The sequence below is a fragment of the Equus asinus genome, chromosome X, assembly GCF_041296235.1.
Source record: "Equus asinus isolate D_3611 breed Donkey chromosome X, EquAss-T2T_v2, whole genome shotgun sequence".
Classification (NCBI taxonomy): Eukaryota; Metazoa; Chordata; class Mammalia; order Perissodactyla; family Equidae; genus Equus; species Equus asinus.
The window spans coordinates 104,527,617-104,555,512 of record NC_091820.1 but is presented as its reverse complement, the minus strand read 5'-3'; the positions used below and the strand labels follow the sequence as shown (position 1 = coordinate 104,555,512).

General features: G+C 37.0%; 1 protein-coding gene across 1 annotated transcript in view; it reads left to right on the top strand.

Annotated features, from left to right (window-relative positions):
* TRPC5 (transient receptor potential cation channel subfamily C member 5) overlaps nucleotides 1-24,174 on the top strand; it is a 271,349-nt gene extending 247,175 nt beyond the window's left edge. Inside the window, exons 9-12 of the mRNA XM_070503016.1 lie at nucleotides 16,500-16,703; nucleotides 16,939-16,980; nucleotides 17,797-17,886; nucleotides 19,675-24,174. Of these exons, the coding sequence (XP_070359117.1) occupies nucleotides 16,500-16,703; nucleotides 16,939-16,980; nucleotides 17,797-17,886; nucleotides 19,675-20,367 (1,029 nt within the window). The 3' untranslated portion in view covers nucleotides 20,368-24,174. The remainder of the gene's footprint in view (nucleotides 1-16,499; nucleotides 16,704-16,938; nucleotides 16,981-17,796; nucleotides 17,887-19,674) is intronic.
* Nucleotides 24,175-27,896: the final 3,722 nt, after the last annotated feature.

The following is a 27,896-nucleotide window of genomic DNA, read 5'->3' as shown; positions in this document are numbered from 1 at the left end:
ATGCTCTCCAGTTACAGTACATTACGCTGGCACTGTGAAAGAAGCTGAAACAAACAGAAGCCCTGGCCTGCTCTACAGGACCTAACAAGCTCGAAGGCAATGCAGGGCACACGAACCAGAACACATATGTAAGGCTATGTGTCTTTAAGAGCACATTCTGGTAGCACAAAAGTCCTGAAACTTTTGGAAAGTTGAGAAGAGGAAGAACCACAGCCTATGGTTGTGTAGGTTATGTCTTACACAAAAGCACCCAGCCGGGGGCTGATCTTGGAGGATGTTCAAAAGCCATAGTTGGGTAGAGAGGGTAGGGCAGAGAGTAAGAGAGAGCATCACACCAAATACCGAAAATAAGCAAAGAAAAAGCCAATGTCCGATTTATCTATCACATAAAGTGAAAGCTAGCCCCATGAAGATGAATGAAAACCTCTTGGGCATCGTACATTTAGGGAAATTTTAGACAAATACAACTATGGAAGCACCATCCATAATCTTGCAATTCAAATTAGATCAAGGGTTGAAAATAAAACAGATTTCTACATGCCAAATCATCTTCTTATCCATATTGTTCACTGCTACAATCCTAACATCCAGCATCTAGCAGGCAGTCAATACATATTTGTTGAATGAATGCTTACCTTACTCATCGCTTTACAGCTCACACTGTTTAACCAGTTCTGCCAGGTGGTCTATTATTGCCCCATCTTCAGGATTCAGGTGTTACCTCTGTACTCTAATTGTGCCCTGTGTGCTATTCCCACCACCAATAACATTCATCTCTCTATATCCAGCACCTAGCAGAGTGCCTGAAATACGGTAGTTGCTCGACATAGAAATCAAAGCATGAAAGCATAGGTGGACGATGAATTGATATGTGATGAATGAACGGAAAAGGACTGTTGAGATGATACTTTTCAATATTTTTTCTGCTAAATTATTACGTAGTAATTCCCAACCTAAGCTCACCTGAGCACTAGGGGAATGGCATGGTAGCAACTGGGGTTCTTGAGCTGTTTTCAAAATGCTTAGCCAAAATCATGCCCTCACCTGAGTGGAGCAGGCACAATGAGGGGCACCAGAAAGCCTCCTAAGCTCAAAAAAGATGCCTATGGTTTATAACTTGGCCCACTTCATGGTTCTATTCTATGTCAAAATTAAATGCTTTTTTCTCCTCAGACCTTCAGAAAACTATTTTTTAAAAGGTACATAACTGCTCATTGTTTAAAACACAAACAAAAAGCTAAACTCACACAGGGATTTAAAAAAACAGTATTTCCAGATATGAGGACATCTAGCCAAGTTTATTAGAAAATAGCTAAACACCCATAGGCGCTGCATCATCATTCTCCCTTTTCAAATTTGTCTATAGATGGAATTCTGTGTTTGAAAATGTGACTCAGCTCATTTTAAGAAATGCTTCTTGGGGGCCGGCCCCATGGCCAAGTGGTCGAGTTCGCACGCTCTGCTTCAGCGGCCTGGGTTTCCACGGGTTCAGATCCTGGACCCACTCATCAGGCCATGCTGAGGCAGCGTCCCACATAGTGCAACCAGAAGGACCTACAACTAGAATATACAACTATGTTCTGAGGGGCTTTAGGGAGAAGAAGGAAAAATAAAAGATTGGTGACAGATGTTAGCTCAGGTGCCAATCCGAAAAAAAAAAAGACAGAAATACTTATTGAATACATACTTCATTTCAAGAGCTAGAAAACATTCCACAGATGAAAGACTGGCTATTCTGGGCTGCCAAAGAGTAAAATGAACATTCGAAGTTTGTTCCTGGTGTTATAGGCTCAGAAATGTAGAAGAAGGAACCAACAATTGTATAGGTCTTACTATCCACTAAGCAGTAGCCTAGGTATTTTACATTGACTTCTACAACAATTCAGCTTGGTAGGTATTTTCCTCTATCTTAACAGTTGAGAAAACCATGACTTGGAGATTTGGATTGACTGGTCTGAAGTCACACAGCTAATAAGTAGAGCAGTATTTCAAACCCTGGTTTGTTTGACTCCAAAATCCCTGCTCTTTCCACAACGGCAGGATGCCTCTCACTATTCCATACTGCTCTTACCTTCTGTCCTCTGCATCCCAAGTTGCCTACAGCATCATTGTCTCCCAGGGCAGGATTTCAGGGCAATGATAGTTACTATTCCAATAACTGTGTGTGTGTGTGTGTGCATGTGTGCATGCGTGCAACTTATATATTGAAGCTGTCTTAGTCCTGGGTCTTATCAAGGGCATTCAAACCTTTTGCTGGTATACCCTCTAATGAATTTGGAGGAAAAAAACATATTTTTGGGTTGACATCCAGATATTTCATTATAAGTTTAAAGAATTGTAAAGAATGTAATTTCTGGATTATGGTAAATATTGACATTTAGAATAAAATTATCCAATTACTCATTTCAATGTATCCCAATGGAATCTGAATCCATAGTGATTTGCTACTCATAAGTATGTTTTTAAAAAATAAATGGCTAGGGGCCTGGCCCCATGGTGTGGTGGTGAAGTTCCACATGCTCCACTTCAGCAGCCCAGGTTCGCGCATCCGGATCCTGGGTATGGACCTACACCACTCGTCAGCCATGCTGTGGCAGTGACGCATATATAAAGTGGAGGAAGATTGGCACAGCTATTAGCTAAGGGCTAATCTTCCTCAAGCAAAGAAAAAGAGGAAGATTGGCAACAAAGGTTAGCTCAGGGCTAATCTTCCTCAGCAAAAACAAAAACAAAAACAAAAATAAATAAATAAAAGGCTAAATTCTTCTTTAAGGGCAGAATGTTTACATCATTCCTTTTTCTCCTTGAATTCTTATTTCCATTCCACATCCCCACAGGATTTTATCCTCTTATAAAATTATTCTGTTTTGAAGTCTTTTATTATTGATCACCCTATCATATTTCTTCATAACAAAAGTACACACTGAATTTTAATTTTTATTTCCTTTGGCCAGAAGTAATAAATGTTAAAACATTTCTTCTGAATTTAGTTATTATTCAATTATTAGCTGTACAAAACTGCTTAAAAGAACATAAATACAAATTTTGGTAAATAACTATTAGATATAAAAGTACACTTTTATTAGAAGTGCATTTCTTAAAGATGTGACTGGGGCTTTTCTTCCAACTAGTTATTATATCCACAGAATATTGAGTAATATTCAGGAACCGGATTCAGCTTCAATTATATTTTTAGTTTCCATTTTTATAAAAGTAAGTTCTAAGAAACCTTTTTCATATCAATAAGTATATGTGAATGGATAGAGTTTTATTATGCTATTGTCACTCAATTTTCTTGAACTCTGAGTTATATGCCGAAAAGTCATATGATGATTATTCGTGAAATGCCATTTTTAACAATTCATCATCTGACAACTTTATTAGGTTATGCTTAAACTTTACTGAAGGCAAAGAATTAGAAACCACATGACTTAGAAAAGGATTTGTTGCCCAAGATTACAGTCATTCAGTTTTTCAATTTCTGGGAAGTAATACTGTCGTAGGAAGCCTCTGAGATGGCCCCTAATGATCCCCGCTTACTGGTATTTGAGTCCTTATGCAATCTCCTCCCCTTAAGTGTGGGCAAGACCTTATGCAATCTTCTCCATTTGAGTGTGAGCTGGACCTAACAAATCTATTATGGCAAAAGTGATGGCACTTCAGAGATTGGGTTAGGAAAAGACCATGGCTTTTCTCTCTGGCTCTCTCTGTGGGAAGCCTGCTGCCATGTTATGAGCTATCCTATGGAGAGGCCCATGTGTCAAGGAACTGAGGGAGGTCTCTGGCCAATAGCCAGCAAGGCACTAAGGTCCTCAAGTCCAACAGCCTATAAAAACCTGAATCCTGTCAACAACCATGTGAGTGAGCTTGGAAGAGAATCCTCCCCTAACCTGGGCTTCAGATGAGACTCTAGCTCTAGCCAATAACTGAATTATACCCTTGTAATAGATCTTAAGTCAGAGGCACACATCTTGCCCCACCCAGATTCCTGATCCACAGAAGCTGTGAGATAATAAATGTTTGTTGTTTTAAGCTGCTAAATTTGGGGATAAAACCAAAAAGTCTTTACTAAGACTATTCAAATAATTGTTAAATATATCAGTTACTCTTTTACTAAGAGACACTTTGTTTAACCCAACATACTAATATAAATTCATGATTGGAAAATAGAAATTTTATTAATTTTAATACACCTTTACCAATAGAACATTTTTTGTAAAATTCTTTTTTCTTATCAGATGTTTTAAAGACAATTTTACCAAAACTTTGGAGCTGCAGCTTTAGCAATTTTTGGAAAATATCTGCCACATAGCCTAACTGGTAAAACCAGTCATCGTTTCCAAACCAATTGGCTAAATCGTATTTCTTTTGTCTCAAAAAGGATGACTTCATTTTTCAGCTCAATAAATATATCCATACTTCTCCCTGTGATGACCATTTCACTTGTAAATTCTAACTCTAGGATGGACGGACAGATTAAAAGATGATGATGATAGATAGATAGATAGAGCATGAAGGCATGTTATGAGATTGTCATCTGAATGAAATAAGATGGTATAGAGTACAATATTTCTTCCACTGCTATCTTTTTTTTGCTTTGCTTTCACAGAATTCTCCCTCAGTAATGATGTATTATTTGACAATTGTTGAGGAATGGAGAGGGGACATCATTAAAATTGTCATCACTCCTGCCATCCCCGTATAAGTTATCAGTACCCCAATATCAGCCAAAATGCCTGTTTCTAATGTCAAGCTTTCACCCTTGATTTTAAAAACGGCCAAAAGATATGAGTAGACATTTCTCTAAATAAGATATACATGTGGCCAATGAGCACAGGATAGCATGCTCGATGTCATTCAGCATTAGGAAAATGCAAGTCAAAACCAGAATGAGATACCACTTCACATGCTCTAGGGTGACTACAACAAAAAACATGGACTGTAACAAGTATTGGTGAGAATGTGAAGAAACTGAAACCCTCATACATTGCTAGTGGGAATGTAAAATGATACAGCCACTTTAAAAAACAGTATGGCAATTTCTCATAAAATTAAACACAGAGTTACCATACAACCCAGTAATTCTACTCCTGGGTATATACCCAAGAGAATTAAAAGCATATGTCCACACAAAAACTTGTACACAAATATTCATAGAAGTATTATTCATAATAGCAAAGTGGAAACAACCCAAATTACCATCAACTGATGAATAAATAAACAAGATGTGGTATGTCCACACAATTAAATATAATATTATTCAGCCATAGAAAGGAATAACTTATTGATAGATGCCACGACAGGAATGAACCTTGAAAACATTATGCTAAGTGAATGGATTCACACACAAGGGCAACTATTATATGATTCCACTGAAATGCAATGTTAAAAATAGGCAAATCCAGGGCCCATACAAGTGGCATAGTGGTTAAGTTTGCATGCTCCACTTCAGTGGCCCAGGGTTTACAGGTTCAGATCCCAGGCAAAGACCTAGCACTGCTCGTCAGGCCATGCTGTGGTGGCGTCCCACATAAAACAGAGGAAGATTGGCACAGATGTTAGCTCAGTGACAATCTTCCTCAAGCAAAAAGAGGAAGATTGGCAACAGATGTTCGCTCAAGGCCAATCTTTCTCACACACAAAAAAAGACAAATCCATAGAGATGAAAGTATATTACTGGTTGACAGGGCCTATGGGGAGGGGATGGAGTACTGGGTAGTGACTGCTAATGGTCACAGGGTTTCTTTTTAGAGTGATGAAAATGTTCTAAAACAGATAGTGGTGATCATTGTTCAACTCTGTGAATATATTAAAAAATCACTGAATTGTACACTTTAAAAGATGAGTACAGCAACATTGCTATCTATGCAATCTAAGAAATCATTGCCTCACATAAGGTCATGAAAATTTACTCCTATGTTTTCTTCTAAGAGTTTGTTTTTTGGTAATAGCTTTATTGAGATATAATCCATATACCATAAAATTCATCTTTTTTTTTTTTTTTTTTTTTTTTTAAAGATTTTATTTTTTCCTTTTTCTCCCCAAAGCCCCCCGGTACATAGTTGTGCATTCTTCGTTGTGGGTTCTTCTAGTTGTGGCATGTGGGATGCTGCCTCAGCGTGGTCTGACGAGCAGTGCCATGTCCGCGCCCAGGATTCGAACCAACGAAACACTGGGCCGCCTGCAGCGGAGCGCGCGAACTTAACCACTCGGCCACGGGGCCAGCCCCGTAAATTCATCTTTTTTTAATAATGTCCTTTTTATTCTCCCAAAGGGACATTCACAACGAGTTTCTCTTTTTTCTTCTTTTTTGTTGAGGAAAACTCACCCTGAACTAACGTTTGTGCCAATCTTCCTCTATTTTTTAGTATGTGGGCTGCCAGCACAGCGTGGCCACTAACAGAGCAGTGTAGGTCTGTGCCCAGTAACTGAATCCAGGCTGCTGAAGTGGAGTGTGCTGAATTTAACCACTAGGCCACTGGGGCCAGCCCCTAAAATTCATCTTTTGAATTGTACAATTCATTGTTGTTTAAGGGTACAAACTTTCAACTAGTAGTAAATAAGTCCTATAGATCTAATGCACAGTATAGTGAATGTACACAACAATATTGTATTATAATCATCAAACATACTAAGAGACTAGGTCTTAATTATTCCAACCACTAAAAAGAAATGATAATTATGTGATGTATAGAGCTGCTAACTATCGCTGTAGTGGCAATCATATCTCAATACATAAGTGTATCAAATCAACGTGTTGTACACCCTAAATTAACACAATGTTAAATGTCAAATGCATTTCAATTAGAAAAAGATTAGTGGGCTAGCTCTGTGGCCGAGTGGTTAAAGTTCCCCATGGCCCGCTTTAGTGGCCTAGGGTTCCCAGGTTCGGATCCCGGGTGCAGACCTACTCCATTCATCAGCCATGCTGTGGAGGCATCCCACATGCAAAGTAGAGGAAGTTTGGCAGAGATGTTAGCTCAGGGATAATCATCCTCAAGCCAAAAAGAGGGGGATTGGCAATGGATGTTAGCTCAGGGTGAATCTTCCTCACACACACACACAAAAGATTAGCACAGCAAAAGCATAAGTGTCAAAAGAAAAAACTAGATAAATTGGGTTACATCAAAACAAAATATATGGACTTACAAAAGAAAGAAATTACATTACAATTCAGTTATCAAAATATTAAAAAAACAAATTTGTGATATGGTAATATATGTGCTTCTTTATTAACTCATTAAAAAAACAAAATCTAGTGGCGGGTCTAATAAGTACCTTAAGTTCCATCTAGAGTTTTATTTTTCCTTTGAACTTTCTGCTTACTTGACCCAAAGCCATTTAGTCCCTTCTACAGAAGATAAAAGTAACCTCAATGTATCCATTAACGTTTGGTTAGTAACTATTACTCAGAAAAATGCAATGAGCATTTCAGACATCAACAGAATCCTGCACTTCAGTGGTTCTTAACAATTTGGGGGGTGCTGACCCCTCTGAGATTGTGATGGAAGCCCAGAAGAATGAAAAACCTCCATATTTTACATACAATTTTAATAGATTCATTGACTCCATTAACTTTGTCCATGGAATCAGGTTTAAAAATCCCTATTCTACTGGATGCCATTCTTGAACTCAATCTGCTAATCTTTTAACATGATAGCTAAGCACTGCTACCTTGCAAAGCAAAATGAAAGCCGTCATGGAATATCTGAAAGGCCACGGAGCAAATTCTAGGATTCACTGACAGACTGAATGTTCACTCAGAAACCACTTTAAGCCAAACACTGCTAGGCATAGCTTTCCTTTTAAAGATCTCATGTGCTAGTAAAGAAAGATTTTCGTTTTCTTCCTTACACTGTACACTTTTGACAGTGGATACCATATTGTTTCCATATTCTAGAACCCATTATCCCCTAGAGTATCTGTAACAATGGTTCTAGAAAAAAATGTCTCCGCAGATACATTAAATTTCTTTTGTCAAAACAGCTAAAACTTAATAACTGATTGAGGCTGTTTCCCTTTTTATTTAACTTCCAAGAAAGTTTGGGCCAAATTTAATATCCAATAACATTACTATTTCTGTCTCCTAAAGGTAGTCTCTGTTCTCTTATACATAACTGTATTAGTTTCTTATTCCTACTGTAGCAAATGACCACAGACTGGGGCTTGAAACTACACAAATTTATAATTTTACAGATCTGGAGGTCCAACGTCTGAAATGGGTCTCACTGGGGTAAAATCAAGTTGTTGGCCTGCCTTTCTGGAGGTTTAGTGGAGAATACATTTTCTTGCCTTTTTCGGCCTTTAGAGGCTGCCTGCATGCTTGGTTCATGGCCCCTTTCCATCTTCAAAGCCAGCAATGGCCAGTTGAGTCTTTCCCACATTGCATCACTCTGACGCTGACTCTCCTGCCTCTCTCTTTCACTTACAAGCAAGCACCCAGATAATTCAGGATCATCTTGTCATCTCAAGGTCAGCCGATCAGCAACCTTAACTCCCCCTTTCCATGTAACATATTAACAATACCCAGGGATTAAAACAAGGACATCTTTATGGGCCATTATATTGCCTACCACACTAACCATCTTATTGGGCATTAAGTTAAAAGTTGGTGGATATAAATCATAAGTTAATGTGGCCACTGAAACAAACAAAGCTCTCACCACTATATACATATGACGGGGTCCAAGAATAATTTTTAGAAACATTTGAAAGTAAGTTGCCAATGTCATGACATTTCACTCCAAATATTGCAGTATGTATTCTACAAAATTATCACAATATCATGATCACATTCAAGAAATTTAACATCGATACACTAATAATTACTGATTTGGAGTGCATATTTAAATTTCCCTTATTGTCCCACACATGTCCTTTACAGATGATAAACTGCAAGAACATTGAAGCTGTGTCACTGTGCACACACACTATGCACACACAGAGCCCTTTATTAAATAGTAGGAGACTTACTGATTTGAGGCATTTAATGAAATCGTTAACTACTAGGCTAATTAAGCAGGGACTTCAATGGCTGCACATGACAAAGAATACAGACTTTACAGAATTAGTCAAAGAAAGTCACTAAACACATACTAAAAACCAAACCCTGGGAGGAGGGGATAAGATTTCTAGAGTAGTCACATATTGTTTTAAATGTCTAGTTTCAACAGCAAATTACAAAAAATGCACAAAGAAAACCCAGGAAAGTATGGTCTGTATACAGGGAAAATGATGTCATAGAAACTGCCCTTGAGGAAGCCCAGATGTTGGATTTACTATAGACTAAACCAGCTATTTTAAATATCTTCAAAGGAATTAAGGAAACCATGTCTAAAGAATTAAAGGAAAGTTTGAGAACAATGTCTGACCAAATAGAAAATATTGATAGTGACAGAAATTATAAAACAAAGGATCAAATTGAAATTCTGTGTTTGAAATGCACCATAACAGAAATGGAAATCTCACTAGAGGGGCTCAACAGCAGATTTGAGCTGGCAGAAGAAAGAATCAACAAATCTGAAGATAAGTCAATTAACATTGTCTAGTCTGAGGATCAGAAAGTAAAACAGGGTGAAGACAAATGAACAGAGCCTCAGAGACCAGTGAGACACCATCAAATGGCTAACATACACACAAGGGGAGTCCTAGAAGGAGAGAAGAGAGAAAGGGGCAGAAAGAATATTTGAAGAAATAATTGATAAAAACTTTTCAGAAATAATCTACACATCCAAGAGCTCAAATAATTCCTAGTAAGATACATACAAAAAGATCCACATCATAGTCAAACTGTCAAAGTCAAAAACAAAAAGAAAATCTTTAAAGCAGGAGGACGAAAAGATAACAACTCCATCAGAAATCATGGGCACTAGAAGTCAGTGTGAAGAAATTAATTCAAAAAATATATAGTAGAAGAAACAACAAGGGAATTAAAAGGTACATTATAAAATGTCTATTTAACACAAAAGAAATCTATAATGGAAGAATAGAGGAAGAAATAAAGACATGAAACATATAGAAAATGGCAAAACAGCAGGTGTAAATCCTACCTTATCAGTAATTACACTAGATGTAATTAGATTAAGCAATCACACTTTAGATTGAAAGATACACATAAGTTATAAGTAAAAGAGTGGGAAAAAATATGTGATGCAAACAGTAACCAAAAGAGAGCTGAGTAGCTATACTAATATCAGACAAAGTATAATTTATGATAAAAATTGTTACTGAGAATATGAAGGGCGTTTTACAATAATAAAACAAATCCATCATGAAGCTATAACAATTATAAACATTTGCACCTAACTACAGAGCTGAAAAATACATGAGGCAAAAACTGAAAGAATTGAAGGGAGAAATAGACAATTTAACAATAATAGTTGGAGAATTTATTACTCCACTTTCAGTAATGAACAGAACTAGACAGATGGCCAAAAAGGAAATAGTAGACTTGAGCAACATTATAAACCAATTAGACCTAACAGACATCTGTAGAACGATCCACACAACAGCAGAATACACATTCTTCTGAAGTGCACATGGAACATTCTCCAAGATAGATTATATGTTGGTCCATAAAATAAGCCTCACTAAATTTCAAAAGACTGAAATAATAAAAGTATGTTCTCCAAACATGCTTAGAATATAATGGAATTAAGTTAGCAATCAGTAATAGAATGAAATTTGGCAAATTCACACGTAAGTGGATATTAAACAAGAAACCCCAAAATAACCATTGGTTCAATCACAATTAGAAATTAGAAAATACTTTGAGATGAATGAAAGTGAGAGTATGATATATGTCAACTTTCCTTAGATGGAAATTTATAACTGTATATGCCTATATTAAAAAAGAAGAAAGAGGGGCCAGCCCAGTGGTGCAGCAGTTAAGTGTGCGTGTTCCACTTCAGCACCCAGGGTTTGCCAGTTCGGATCCTAGGTGTGGACATGGCACCGCTTGGCAAGCCATGCTGTGGTAGGCGACCCACATATAAAGTAGAGGAAGATGGGCACGGATGTTAGCTCAGGGCCAGTCTTCCTCAGCAAAAAGAGGAGGATTTGCAGCAGATGTCAGCTCAGGGCTAATCTTCCTCAAAAAAAAAAAGAAGAAAGATTTCAAATCAATAACCCTTACCTTCCAACTTTAAGAAGCTAGAAAAAGAACAGCAAATTAAACCCAAAGCAAACAAAAAGAAGGAAAACAATTGGTAAATTGTTTATTAGTAAAATGTTTTTAAAGTTAGCCCTTACATTCATGATCCGCTTTGAGTTAATTTTTGTATATAGTGTGAGGTAAGGATCAAGGATCAAGGTTCTTTTTTTTTCTTATGGAAGTCCAACTATTCCAAGAGAATTTGTTGACAAGATTATCTTTTCCAAGTTGGATTGCCTTGACACCTTTCCTGAAAATCAATTACATATATGCATGCAATTATATATATGCATGCATTTATTTTTGGACTTTCTTGTTTTGTTCCATTGATCTTTATGCCAATTTGTTTTTGTCAAAACTGTTTTGACTATTTTATGTCATCTGTATTTCTATATAAATTTGAAAATCAGCTTGTCAATTTCTTCCAAAATGTCAACTGAGATTTGATTGAGATTGTATTGAATCTATAAATCAATTTGGAGAGAATTGACATCCTAGCTATATTTATTCTTCCAAGTCATCAATACAGTGTATCTCTACATTTATTTAGGTCTTCTTTAGTTTCTCTCAGCAATCTTTTGTAGTTTTCAGTGTACATAACATGTACATTTTTGTCAAATTTATCCCTGCGTATTTTATATTTTAAATGATACTGTTTTTTAAAATTTACATTTCTCATTGTTCATTGCTACTATATGGAAATACAACTGATTTTTATCTGGCTCTTTTTCATAAAGTTTTTCTCCTCATTATAGGTCATATTTTCCTGCTTTTTGACATGTCTGATAAATTTTTATTGGATGCCAGACATTGTGAATTTTACCTTTTTGGGTGCTGCATATTTTTGTATTGTTATAAATATTCTTGAGCTTTATTCTGAAAACAGTTTGATCCTATGGAGGCTTGCTTTTAAGCTTAGTTAGGCATGACCAAAACCACTTTTAGTCTAGGGCAGCTCTGTACAATAAAAACATGATGCAAGTCACAAATATGTGTCACATATATTATTTTACATTTTCTAGTAGCCACATTAAAATACAGTGAAAAGAAACTGCTAAAATTAATTATACAAAATATTCCATATATACTATATTATATTGGTACCAAAACCAGGAAAAAAGTACAAGAAAAAAACTATAAACCAATATCCCTCATGAATATAGAAATGAAAATCCTCAACAAAGTGCATCAAATCTATCAATACATAGAAAGAATAATACACCATAACCATATAGGATTTATCCCAGGAATGCAAAGTAACCCATCATATTACTAGTCTAAACAAGAAAAACCCCATGATCATATCAGCTGATGCAGAAAAAGTATTTGACAAACTTCAACATACATTTATGATTTTTAAAAAATGTTTTAGCAAATTAGGAGTAGAATTTAACTTCCACAACCTGATAATAAGGCATCCACAAAAACTTACAGCTAACATAATGATGAAAGACTAAAGGCTTTCTATCTAAGATCAGTGACAAAGAAAGCATATCTGCTTTTAGCACTTCTATTCCACAATGTACTGGAGATTCTAGACAGTACAATAAGGCAAGAAAAAAACATTAAAGGCATACAGATTGGAAAGGAAGAAGTAAAACGGTCTTTATTTGGAAATGGTATGATCCTGTATGAAGAAAATCCTAAAGAATCTATCAAAAAACTTCCTAGAACAAAAAATGAATTTAGCAAGGCCAAAGAATACAAGGTCAATACACAAAAATCAATCATGTAGTAGCAGTAGACAATTAGAAACTGAAATTTAAAAAGATAGTACCATTGACAATTGTTGCAAACAAAATAAAACAATTGGGTACAAACTTAAAACATGTGCAGGACTTGTGCACTGAAAACTATAAAACATGGATGAAAGGAATGACATACTATGTTTGTGGATTGGAAGACTCAACAGAATGAATATACTTCCACTTAGCATAAGGTTTTCAAGGTTCATCCATGTTGTAGCATGTATTAGTATTTCATTCCTTCTTAACGCTGGATCGTATTCCATTGTATGGATATACCACATTTTGTTTATCCATTTATATTGTTTGATCGACATTTGGGTTGTTTCCACTCTGACTATTATGCATAATGCTGCTACGACCATTTATGTACAAGTTTTTGTGCGGAATATGTTTTCATTTCTCTTGGGTATATAGCTAGTAGTGGAATTGCTGGGTCATATGGTAACTATATGTTTAACCATTTGAGCAATTACCATACTGTTTTCGGAAGCAGCTGCACCATTGTATATTCCCACCAGCAGTGTGTGAGGGGTCCAATTTCTCTATATCCTTACCAACACTGGTTATTATCTGTCTTTTTTTTTTATTGTAGCCATCCTCGTGGTTTGAAGTGGTATCTTATTGTGGTTTCAATGAATCTCTCTAATGACTAATGATGTTGTGTATCTTTTCGTTTGCTTGTTAGTCATCATTTATATGCCCTCTTTGGGGAAATGTCTATTCAAGTGCTTTGCCCATTTTTAAATTGGTATATTTGTCCTTTTATATGTTTTGGATACAAGCCCCTTATCAGACATATGATATTTAATTACTTTCCCTCATTCTGTGGGTTGTCTTTTCATTTTCTTTATGGTGTTCTTTGAAGTACAAAAGTTTTTAACTTTTTATTTTTTTTAAAGATTGGCACCTGAGCTAACAACTGTTGCCAATATTCTTTTTTTTCTGCTTTTTTCTCCCTAAATCCCCCCAGTACATAGTTATGTATTTTAGCTGTGGGTCCCTCTAGTTGTGGCATGTGGGACGCAGCCTCAGCACGGCCTGATGAGCGGTGCCATGTCCACGCCCAGGCTCCGAACCAGTGAAACTCCGGGCCGCAGAAGCAGAGTGTGTGGACTTAACCACTTGGCCCCAGGGTTGGCCCCAAAAGTTTTTAACTTTGAGATGAAGGCCAGTTTACCTATTTTTTTTCCTTTGTCACTTGGCTTTTCGTGTCATATCTAAGGAACCATTGTCTTGTCCAAAGTCATGAAGATTTACCCCTAAGTTTTCTTCTTAGTGTTTTATAGTTTTTATCTCTTAAATTTAGGTCTGTGATCCATTTTGAGTTGAGTCTTATATGTGGTGTGAGGTAGTAGTCCAACTTCATTCTTTTGAATGTGGATATTGAGTAGTCCCAGCATGACCAACTGATGTTTGACTAAGGTACAACAGCAATTCAATAGTGAAACAATAGCCTTTTCAGCAAATGGCAATTGGATATCCATAGGCAAAAAAAAAAAAGCCTCAACGTAAAACTCACCACTTATGCAAAAATTAACTCAAAGTAGATCGTAAAGCTAAACGCAAATCTTACAACTATAAATCTTATAGAGGAAAACATAAGAGAAAATCGTCATGACCTAGGGTTAGGAAAAGAGTTCTTACATGTAATACCAAAAGCATAATCCATTAAACATTTGATAAATTTGACCTCATCGAAATTAAAAAGTTTACTCTGTGAAGGGCACCATAAAGTAAATAGATAGACAAGATGCAGACCGGGAGAAAACATTTGCAAGTTAATTTCTGACAAAGAGTTAGTATCCAGAATATGTTAAAAACTCTCAAAATCCACCTGTAAGAAAACAAACAACCCAATAAAAATGGGCAAAGGATCTGAACAGACACTTTACCACAGAGCATATATAGACACCAAATAAGCATATGAAAAGATGTTCAACATCATAGGCCATTTAGGAAATGCAAATTAAAACCGTAATGAAATCCCACTACTTATCTGATAGAATGGTTAAACTTTAAAAACCTGACAAGTACTAAGGAGGATACAGAGCAAGTGCTGGGAATGAAAAAACAGTGCAGCCACTCTGGAAAACAGTTTGGTAGTTTATTATAAAGTTAAACATACGCTGACCACATGACCCAACCATACCACTCCTAGATATTTAAGCTAGAGAAATTAAATTCATGTTCACACAAAAATCTGTACATGAGTGTTCATAGCAGCTTTATTCATAATTGCTAAAAATTGGAAACAACCCAAATGTTCTTTCATGGGTGAATGAATAAACAAACTGTGGTACATCTGTATAATGGAACAGCACTAAAATGGAATGGAATATTGATACAAGCAAAAACAGGTGAATCTCCAATATGTTAATATCGAGTGAAATAAGCAAGTCTCAAAAGGTTTCCTACTGTATGATTCCATTTATATAACATTTTTAAAAAGGTAAACTACAGGGATAGAGAATGGAGCTAGTGGTTGAGGAGGGTTTGATCTCAAAGGGGCAACAGTAGGGAATTTGGGGGATTGACAGAATTGTTTTGTATCCTGATTGTGATGATGGTTACATCAGTCCATCCAGGTCTTAAAACTCCTAGAAATGTACACCAATAAATGTGTGTGTGTGTGTGTGTGTGTGTGTGCCTGGTTATGATAGTGGTTACAGAAGTATACACACTTGTCAAAACTCATCGAACACTTAAAATGGGTGAATTTTACTCTGTAAATCATATCTCAATAATGTTGATTTTTTTTTTTTTGGAGGAAGATTAGCCCTGAGCTAACATCTGCTACCAATCCTCCTCTTTTTACTGAGGAAGACTGGCCCTGAGCTAACATCCGTGCCCATCTTCCTCTACTTTATATGTGGGACTCCTACCACAGCATGGCTTGCCAAACGGTGCCATGTCTGCACCCGGGATCTGAACCGGCAAACCTCAGGCCACTGAAGTAGAATGTGTGAACTTAACCACTGCGCCATCAGGCCAGCCTCTAACATTGATTTTTTTTTAAAAAAAAGAAAGCCTCTCTACACCAATCCCACTTATTAAAAATAACTACTGTTGACAGTTTAGTATGTACCTGTCTAGAATATGTAAGCGTGTAATATAAAAGCAAATTTTTTAGTTTAATAAATGGGATCGTAGTACATAACATATATTGTGCTTTATGTTGCTTTTTTCACTTAGAGGTCTTATAGATGGACAAATGCATATACACATATATATGTTCTATATAAAAAATGTTGATAGATCTACTATGTTTTTAATAGTTATATTGTAAGCCATTTTATGGATGTGATATCATTTATTTAACCAGTCTCCCACTGTTGGATATTTAGGTTGTTGCCAGTTGTTTTGCTATTACAAGCTACAGTGCTACAGTGAGCAGCCCTGTGCATACATCTTTTTGCAAGTATATTGATAAGATAAATTTCTAGAAGTAGGGGATTAGTGGGTCACAGGGTATATGTAATTTGAATTTTTACAGCTACTGACAGATTGCCCTCTATAGAAGTAAGTTGAACTTTTAGAATGTGCCACTGGTGCATTTTTCAGTTTCCCATCCTGAATCCTCAAACTTCTCTCTTTCATAGGATCATGCCGATATTGAATGGAAATTTGCAAGGACAAAACTCTGGATGAGTTACTTTGATGAAGGTGGCACCTTGCCACCTCCTTTCAACATCATCCCCAGTCCCAAGTCATTTCTATACCTTGGTAACTGGTTCAACAATACCTTCTGCCCGAAAAGAGACCCTGATGGTAGACGGAGAAGGCACAACTTGAGAAGCTTCACAGTAAGGCTTTTTAAAATTATCTTTCTTTTTAAACAAAACTGTTTCCTATCTTCCCTCATTTGTGATACTCCCTGTCTTAAGCATCATAGAATCACTCCAACCTACACATGTTTTGGGGGTTTGTCAGGCCAGGGGCTCCTGTGTCATCCTCTAGTCCTAATATTTAGAAATATATCCGGGGGGTGGGGTGCTGGGAGACTACTGATATAACCTCTCTGTCCATTTTCAATTATAGGAACGCCATGCTGACAGCCTGATACAGAATCAACACTACCAGGTAAAGCTTCCTCACAGGGACTAAGCACAATAGTTCTAGGTCGGCTGAGTAACCTTGGCTAAGTCACTTAATCTCACTGAGCCTGTTTCCTCACCTGTAAAATGGGGATGATAAAACAACTCACAATGTTGTAAGAATTGAGTTGTGAGTATGTATGTATGATTGTGTCTGTGTGTGTGTGTGTGTGTCCTGGCTCAGTGCCTGACAGATTGCATTAAGTGGTAGCTATCATTATCACCATTACTAATACAAAGCTTAATGACCATGTGTGTTCCATTCCCTAGAGTCTGTGTAAAAAGAGGCTATCCCTGTAAAGGAGGAGTGTAGAGGGACTCTAAGAAAAATATCTTGATTACGTAATTAATGGACATTGAAATCAGCAGACTTTGTGACACTGAAGAATGACTTTCTCAACTTGATAAAAGGAAGAAAAGCTCTCATCTTACAAGGAGGGTTAAAGTTTAATCCAGGCTGAAGGGAAAGGATATTGACTCTGACCATTCAAGGGTTATTCTGGTCTCATTATTCTATAAATGTGAATCTATGTTTACCTTATGCTTGGATGGAAAATTTCCCTCTTGGGTGAATTTTATCTTACTGGCCCACTCTGCCACCAAATTTGGATGCATAATAATTATTTGTTGAGCCAATGTTCTTAACTGAGTTTTTGCAGAAAATGGCTGGATTCCTGGGAGGATTTTCTATTGCAAAGATGGTCTAAGAATATTTTATTTCCTGTGTGTGTGTGTGTTTCTTATTTTACTGAGAGCCTGAGAAGGAAACTAAATGCCTCTTGATTTTTTTCCCTAATTCCAGGAAGTCATCAGGAATTTAGTCAAAAGATATGTGGCTGCTATGATAAGAAATTCCAAAACAAATGAGGGGCTAACAGAAGAAAATTTTAAGGTAATTTAATCATGAAGTGGTTTAATTTCTCATTTCACATTTCTTAAGCCTCATTTAGTCCTCATCGTGTTTGTGGTTTCTAGCGATGAAATTTCAACTGCTTATAATATAGCTACAGCAACTATAATTCTTATTCTCTCTCTCAGAATAGTCTGTCATCCAGTAGATGGAGAGATTTTACCAAAGTCTGTCACAAGAAAATCAGCTTTATGAATAAAAGAAATCTGCCCTATGCATTCTTTTAATATTCTGGGTGTTTCTCAGTGTGGAAATTGAGTGCTTTAAATGATGTGGCAAGGATGGGTGGCGAGGGGCAAGGTAGCAAAGGGACGATGCCTGGAGATTTAAAGGCCTTCTTTACTTAAAAGATATAAGGTAAAGATCGGAAAAATCTAGTATTCAATCTAAGATTTCAAAAACCCTACCATTAAACATTAAAATTCTCCTAATACTAGCATTAGCCTAAAATAGTGATTCTCGATCAGAGCAAATTTTGTTTTCTGGAACACATTCAACAATGTCTGGAGACATTTTTGGTCATCACACTGGGATGTGTGTGCTGTTGGCATCTAGTGGGTAGAGATCAGGGTTGCTACTAAACATTCTACAACGCACAGGGCAGCCCCCCTCAACAAAAAATTATCCAGCTCAACATGTCGAGTGATTGAGAAACCCTATCATAGAACACATGTATATTTTCTAAGGAATTTAGGAAGGCTGTTATCCTAATCCATAGAAATAACTCCATCTATTGAGGGCCTGCTATGTGCCAGGCACTCCACTAGGTGCTGGGGTACAGTGATGAGCAAGATATAACCAGCCCCTACTCTCATGGAGTGACATGAAAACAATAATAATAGATGGTGATGAAGTATTCTAACAGCATAAACACAAAGTGCTATGAAGACACAAAGAAGAGGGACACTCAACTGGGACTTGGGGAGTCAGGGCAGGCTTTCTAAAAGAAGTGATGTTTAAGCTGAGGCTTGAAGGAGGAGCCAGATAAAGGAGAGTTGCAGAGAAGAGTGTTCTAGACAGAGAGAACAGCATAGGCAAAGGCTCAGAGGCAAGAGAGAATATGTCCACACACATGGACAGTAGAGAGCTTTGAGAAAGAGTAGGAAGAGATGAAAGGGGAGAGACTGACAGGTACCAGGCCTTGAAAAACCTTGTAGTTAGTGGTATGGTGTTTCTTCTTTTACCTAAGATCAGTGACAAGTTACTAAAGAGTTTTAAGCAGGAGAATGGCATGATCCAAGTTAAGCTTTTAAATGATGATTTTTTTAAAGGATCAATCTAGTATCTGGGCAGCCAGTTAGAGATAGAAGACATTTCATAGAGACTTGAACAAACAGGGTCCCCTGTCCCAAAACAGCAGTCTCATCACCTGACATTCTACTTCCCTGGTTTTATTCCTTAGAGTCCTAAAAGTCTTTACTTCTTCAGCAGTCCTTTTATATGCAGATACCTATGAGAGCCAGTGCTTTAATCTATTACCTTAATTGTTAGTTAACACTTTAGCAGACATTAGTCTGTTGGTGTGCTCCTGATGGGGAGGTTCTGAAATCAACTTCACCAATTGCACAATTTTTCCAATGGCCAGCCCTGCCCACATAATTATGAATATGTTTTTCCTGTGCTGGGATAATGTGAGATTTTTCTGGTAGTTTGTGTACTTTGTGATTTGCTATTAGACAAAACCTGAAACATTCCAAAGGATACCCAATGTACCTCTTTTGAACTAAAGACCAATCTTCTTAACATAACATGTCTTCTCTTTTGTCCTAGGAATTAAAGCAGGACATCTCCAGCTTTCGATATGAAGTGCTTGACCTCTTAGGAAATAGGAAGCACCCAAGGAGAAGCTTTTCCACCAGCAGCACTGAACTCTCTCAGAGGGATGATACCAATGATGGCAGTGGTGGGGCTCGGGCCAAATCCAAGAGTGTCTCTTTCAATTTAGGCTGCAAGAAAAAGGTCTGCCATGGGCCACCTCTCGTCAGAACCATGCCAAGAGCCAGTGGTGCCCAAGGGAAGTCAAAAGCTGAGTCATCAAGCAAACGCTCTATCATGGGTCCTTCTCTCAAGAAACTGGGGCTCCTATTCTCCAAGTTTAATAGTCGTATGTCTGAACCCAACTCAGAGCCAATGTACACAATTTCCGATGGAATCGTTCAGCAGCACTATATGTGGCAGGACATCAGATATTCTCAGATGGAGAAAGGGAAAGCAGAGGCCTGTTCTCAAAGTGAAATTAACCTCAGTGAGGTAGAATTAGGTGAAGCCCGGGGTGCTGCTCAGAGCAGTGAATGCCCTCTAGCCTGTTCCAGCTCTCTTCACTGTGCATCCAGCATCTGCTCCTCAAATTCTAAACTATTAGACTCCTCAGAGGATGTATTTGAAACGTGGGGAGAGGCTTGCGACCTGCTCATGCACAAATGGGGTGATGGACAGGAAGAACAAGTTACAACTCGGCTCTAAGTCAAGCCCCTATCACCTGTTCTGGAACTCAGCAGAAAATTTGTCATTTCTTTGCTCTCAGAGGTGACATAGGATATGATTCTCTCACTGCCCGCTCCCCCCCCACCCAGAAAGGAGAGTGAAACTCCTATTATTTCCACTGTCTTTTATAGCCACATTCTCCATTTTTTGTTCTTGTTTTTATTATTACTATTATTTGCCTTTTTATACCTATAACACTAAGTCCATTTCACAATCAACTGAAGGGGCGTTTGCCCCTAATCAGCAGAGGTGCAGTCGGGTGCTTAACCCTTTGGCTTTGCTTTTCTTACCCTTGCTTCCTTGAAGCTCCAGGTGCCACTTTGCTACTGTTGCTGCCGCACAGATTCCTGACCTTTCTCAGGATCTCACACCATTTCCCCACAGGGCTGAGGTATGTGCTCAGCAGTCCCCACCAGCTATCAGATAAGGCAAACTAACCTGCCTATCTTTGTTGCCCTTCAGTGCTCCATGCTGCCCATTCTGGTTCAATGAACAGCATCAAAGGGAGACTGAACAGACTCCAAAGAATTGTCAGCTTGTGGTTCTAGGTATAACTGGCTTTCTTGTTGTTTTTGCTTTTAAATGCTACAACTTCTCCTTATCATGGGGGCTGTTGGGTTGTTTCTTAAAGGTGTGTTAGTTTTCTCATGTGTGCCAATGAATATTTACCCCATAGTATATGTCATATTTAATAAGTTAGTGAATTCCTTTCCTGTGTTTGTGTATTTCAGTTAACTTACTACATTTTAAAATTTTATAGTATCGAGATTAGTATTTAGGATGTCTACTGATTTTAAAAACTTCTACTGCACTCTAACCAATAGTCACTACATCTCATACATTGGTAATAAAAAATAATTAGCTGGTATATTTATAGGGTCCTTTTACCATTGATAGTTTTAGTCATCATTGCTATCAAAAGCATTTCTAAGATAAAAGCCTGGATTTGAAGATATTTTTTTTTATCAGAAATATGACATCTCATTGAAATGTCAAAATCTGAAAAGAGCACCTATCTTCATTTTAATTAATTGCTTTCTGATAGAAAACAACGACAAGACAATTTTAGTTCTAGATAACCTGATTCAAGCTGAAGTTTTAATATTCATTGGGAGCAGTGGAATTGCATGTGTAAACTTAGTTAGATATATAACATAACAAGCCTAGTGAAATCATGGAACTATACACATGATCCAAATTCTACTGTCTTCAAAGAAAGCTGTATTTATCTATCCAAATAAATTAGTTCCCACAGCTTAAGAGGACCTCATCAGAATACAAAGGTGCGGGTTAAAAAATGAAGTCCCTAATGCATATGGTCATCATATTAGACCCAATAACCACCAAGTGATAACCTGCTGAACAAGGGTAGTTTTTTCCAAGGTTAACACAAAGTTTTCCCCAACTTGGACTCTAACATAAGACCTGAAACAGCCCTAGGTCTGGGTCCTGTAGATTAAATTAACAGTATGCAGCTCAGAGAAGTAAGAGTTAGTTAAATGTTGCCCTGTTCTTATAAATGTCAACAGCAATAGGAATCTATCTAAATTCATTTGTATACTTTCCAGTAAAAGTGAAGTGAAGAATTTTCAAATACTGCAAATATGCCTCCAAAACAGCTTTGACAGTGTAGTTTCTGTCATTTGAATCAGTTCCCATTTTCAGCCCTAGCTTCAGTGACTGATGGTCAAAATATTCCAGACGAAGAAGAGACAAATTCAGGGGGAGGCAGGAACAGGAGGAGGTGTTGAAGGAAAAGCTCAGATCCAGGGAAAAATGATCAAGAGAACAGGCTGTATCAAGACCCATTTGGCAAGGGATTGTCCCAAAATAATTCCTTGATCATATCTCAAGTGATCATTTCCTTAAATCTAACTTCTCTCCTGTTTCGTTAAGTGAGACTATCATCAATGGCCCTGACATCAATAACAGGTTACTTTCCACAAGGAAAGTTACTAAAGTTACAGATTCAACGTTCCCAATTGTCAAAATCACTTTGAATAATAAATAGAACCTGAGCTACATTCCTAACTCATATTGATGGCACCAAAACCCGATACATGGCCCTATTTTATCAAAAGAAAAAGATATGTCTTTCTCACAAATGCATGCATATGTGATAACCCGGGTATAATTGTTCTGGCAGTTATTTTCTCAATTTGTCAGAAAACAAGGGTAGCCAAACATAGAACCATGATTCAAACTACAGTCTTCTCTCAGTTATGTTCTAAAGAGAGAACATGTATAAGTCATAGTAGCCAATCTCTACTACTGAAAGAAACCAGTGTCATATTTCATGGGCAGTATTCTCCTTTTCAGATCTTCTCAGGGTTATTTTCTTTGTGACTTGGGCTTAAGACTTCAGTAGCTATGCTGAGGCCTGCTTATGTTGGGAATTGAGGCCAGTTAGCTGTTAAAGCTAAACAGCTATTGCCCTAACTTCCATGTTGGTGACACCAACATTTTTATTAACTTTAACTCAGTAGAAAGTAGGAAGGGAAAGAGATTTGTGTTCACCTCTCTACTCTCTGGATCAACTACAATCAGGAAAGTTATTTCAAATCACATGCTTAAGTATGTCCTCTGACCCCAGAGAAGGTATAAGCCAACTTGAGAGTAAATTTATAAACATAAAAAGTTAGAGCTAAAAGAGAACCTTGGAGAGAATCTACTCTATTCTGACCTCTTGCTTTACAAATAGAAAAAAAAAAAGGCTCAGAGAAGGATAATGAATTGCTTAAGGTCACAGAGCCAGTCAATAAACCTAAATCTTCTAGATAACAGAAACAGGACATTTATTATGAAGCATATATATTTTATATTATACATAGGAGATGTAAAAATGGAACAGCCACTACAGATACCTTCTTGTTAATTTGCCCCAAGTGCCGTGAACTCTACAAATTTCAGACTGACATATTTAAAGTTAAAAATGTACTCCAAAGTCAAATATAATTATAAATGGTATAAGAATCACTTACAATTTGTCTAAATATCTATACTACTTCCATTACAATTGGTTTTCTTATCACTTCTAGACTTCTGTATTCATTTGTTTGATTCCACCATAAAGTCTCCCTGATAATTAATAAGGGTAAAAATATTACAAAGAAAATGTCTGAATTTTATTAGAAAATGACCATTGTTGAAGCCTCTCCTCCACTTTTAGTTTTAAGTCCGGTGGAGTAAAAAGATCCAGGAAAGATTCCAAACTCAAAATCATCATTTTGGGAAGATGCCAAATTTTACAGGGATTTAAATACTTCAAGCTAGACTTCTGTCCACTTACAAGGGGATATTGAAAATTTCCCAGTTCTTTCTGCCTCCCATAGTCATTTATCATTCCACTCTGATCTAATTTAGGCTATTTTAGATAAGTCTAAAACATCAAAACATCTGTCTGCAATTTGATTAAAGAAGTTAAAAAAAAAGTGGGCCTTCACCTTTTGAATGACAAATAATAAAGAAATACTTCTTCAATAAGAGCTTTATAGTTCTTATGACAGTGCAAAACCCCCCTGCAAATTTCATTGGGAATTTCAGTGAAAAATATGAGTTGATACCTTAGCAAGAAAATATAAATAACCATTTGACATTCATATTGCCTTGTGGGTGAGACTCAAGTGGTGGTTTTGACTAACAGTTTAAGCAGTCCAGAACTTGGTTTGTTAAACCATCATGTAAAAAGTACTTGAACTTAGGCAGATATTCTTTCCTGCTTAAAACTACGTAAGAAAAATTGAGCATATTATTTTGGTAATCAAGTTTTCAAAATAGGCTAATAAACAGATTGCTTGTATGGACATAGCCAATATAAGTTGATGTAATTGTTCATATCACCTAAATAACCTCTTCATACCTACTTGTCAGCTCCCTCCAACCCCAACCCCTGCGGCTTTGCCTCAAATCTATGGACATTTTAGATTGTTTCTTTGGCTTGCTTTATCTAGATAATTACTCCAAATATCTACTTTGTTGGTGTAGAACTAGCCATTGGGAACTGAGTACACCAATTCAATGTGAGCATTACTTTAGTACAGAGAAATGCTATTTCTACTGTATTTCCAATTACCTTTTCTATCACTTTTTCCAACAGATGTGGGGTTTGGCTTGCATTGCTTTTTGGTGGATGTTTGTAAAAGTGGGACTCTTGCCTGTGTATACACATGCACACACACATATGCAATGAAACTTAATAGCATTTGAATGCTCTGGCCTTCGCCCTTCACCCCTTGTGGTAAATACTAGATCATTTTGAAAGGAAGGGGAGCAGGAATAGCTTCAATGGAAAGAAACTTCCTGAGATGTGGTGAGGAATTGCTAAAATAAACTGCTATGACAGCATCTACTGTAGCACAACTGTTAATATTGAGGGCTCTCAGAATTTGGGGTTTCTGGTTTGAAGAAAAATAAAGCATTTAGGTCAGAAGAAAAGAACTTATCTGTAAAAATAAAAGCATACATTCTTGGTGAATTAAGTAAATCTGCATACTTGAGATATTACTATTCATATGTTGATATACCACCTAGGATTTCCATCTATTTGCTGCATGGTGGTCTAGAAAAGGTGTTGGTAGGTGGTTTTGAGAGCTTTATTTTTAGAAAGCGAAATGTTTATTAAGAAACAAAGGAGTTAATTGCTGGAATGATACAGGCAACAGGCCAGGGGGCTCTAGTATTTTTAAGCTCAGTATTTGCTTTATTGCCACTCTAGAGTGGATTTGTATCTGATACTTGTTAGTTTATTGGATCTGAGTTGTGGTCTTTCTTTTTCTAGAGACATACCATCAGTGTTTGTGGTATTTGAGAGATATGTACATATTAGGAACTATAATATTAAATATAAAATTAAGTGGAATACCCTTATGACAAAAGCTATCTTTCTTATCTAATGTGAAAAGTTGTGAAAGTGCTGTAGAAAGTTCCTGTTACTACACAAATGAATGGTAAATAATTTCTGTAGTAACAGAAAGAGGCTACAACTTTTGACTATTGTAACCAAACTTCTTAAATCCATGATTGCAGCACACATCTGATCTATCTCCGTCCCCACCCTCAGAAAAAAAAGCCTTCTTTAAAACTCCAAATGACTTGATAGAACCAAAAAAGACTAAATGAAGAAGTAGGTAAGAATGGCCTGCAGTGTGAAGGTCGTTTTCACCAATTTGCAGCATATTTTGCTCTTTGACTCTATGAGCAGGTTTCAGGGCAACCTAACATCCTAGGAGCTGAATCTCAACACATGCACACACACATACCAAGGCACCATGCTTGGTGGTACTTGAATGAGTAAGTGGCAGTGTGCCTTTTATTTTAGTCTAAGGTGGCCAACCATTTGCAAGTACAGTTAAGCCGCGCTTGGCCATGTTAGGTCTTTTCCCACAAAATTCAATATATACCCCAAATACTCATTGCCACCAATTTCCTTCCAACCTAGAAACCCTCTTAACAGTTCTCTGGTCTTATACAACCCTTAAAACTGACCCTTGGAAGACACAAGACAACAAAGAAGCTTTGGATTTTTGAGGGAAGTACTTGATGTATTTAGATGGTGGTAGTAAATAGATGGAAAACCTTTCAAAGTCAGCATGAGTATGGATAAGCACTTTAAAACATAGGGCTAAACTACCAAGTTGTCCAACTTTTTAGGTGACCACGTTGAGATGGAGTTCCCCAATTTAAAAAAATGTAGTTTCTGGATTAAAACATTAACATCACCATTTTCTCCCTCAACAAAATCCGGAAATGCAACAGTATATGAAAACTAGCTCTGAACAACTTGTCAATCATTTTTCAAAGGTTGGGTCATATTTAGGTTGAATTTCAGATTGCAGAAAGTCCTCACCTTGTGATCACAGTATTCCTAAATTCAAAGTATCAGACTCATAGTAAAGTTGCATTTTAAATTGTACAATATTATTGACTGGTTTTTATAAATATGCACATTTGACCAATTACAGGAAGGATTGATTTCTCCAAATCTTATCTAAGAAATAAAATGAATTTGTCAAAACTTTACATGAAAAGGAAATAAAAAGTAAAGTTGGAGGAGGGTAGTACGGACGAAAGCTAGATTCTATATCTGATGTCGTATTTTAGCCTCAAATTTGAAATAAACATGCTAAAATGAGATAAAATAATGAGACCAGTATTTTCATGAACATGCTGGAATTTATGTGCCCAAATGAATGCTGTTGTTAAAAGTAGTCACCTTAAGAAGCTGCACCCATATTCAAATACTGCCGTTACTCAAACCACTGTGGACTTCTGCTTTTGGGAGGAATTCCAAAATCCACAAAACAATCTCTGAATATCCTCCATGGTAGAAAATCATGAATCCTATAAGATTAAATTTTTAGAAATAGTCAAAAGTAATTTTAGATTCATATTTGGTAAAAAGTTGGGTGGTCAAGCTGAGTGTTACTTTTTCTGGTAAGAAATAAACATTTTTCAAGTGCTATTGCACAATAGGCACTTTGATAGGCACCATTATAAGATAATGAGACAGTTTCTTGTGTGGTTTGTAAAGTGACCTGAAACTGTTTTTTGGAATCCAGTTTTTTTTCTTATCAACCTTATTGAGGAACAATTATGCACAATTATCTACATTCATCTAAAGTGTACAATTGAGTTTTCAAAGTTGTATATGCCCTTGGAACCACTGCCAAAATCAAGATACAAAATATTTCCATCACATCCAAAAGATTCCTTGTTCCTCTTTGCAGTCTGGAACCTGGTTTCAAACATGCTTGGAATAGTGGCAGCCTTACTGGAATAAGCGAATAGCCTCCAAAACCCCATATTTAGGTGTACAACCTCCACTAATTTGGGAAAAACCATAATGACTTAACCCTTGAAACATTTGTGTTTAAATAGTAAAACACATTCAGAGTTCCAGTAGGTTATGCTGTAAATAAACTCAGAATTGGCTTCCTATCTGATCTGTAGGAAATGACACTTTATAATGCAGAGGCTCTGACAACTAGCCCGTTAGCAGGAAAAGGGGCAATTAAGAAAGGTCCAAGCTTTGTAGAAAAATGGGAGGGTTTTGGACTCAAAAGGAGCTCTGGTAGCAGGAGGAGGCGGCGGCTCCAACTGGGAGAATGGCCGCAACTAGCTGAATCTTCAGGTCACTTGAAAATCATGTTTAGATCAGGTATTTCCTGTATAAGATCTAGTCACATTTAAAGTCTAGCTTCATCACTTTGTGGTCACATCTTGTAGGACTTCCTTTTACAATATATATTAAGCGGTCATTTTAAATAACCAGTGTAGCCTGTAGTCCAATAAGCAGAGTGGTAACTGTACTTAGTATACTTGGGCAGGAGAAGCAGATAGAATTCTCAAGTGTCTAACAAGATCATTGGAACCAATGGCACTAAAATGAATGTTGTGTGAGCTCATGAGGAAACTTCTAAACCCAAAGGGTTAACACATTATTCTGTGGTTTTCTTAAAGGAAATCCAATTTGATAAATTATTAACTTCAACTGTTCAAGTTTCTCCTTT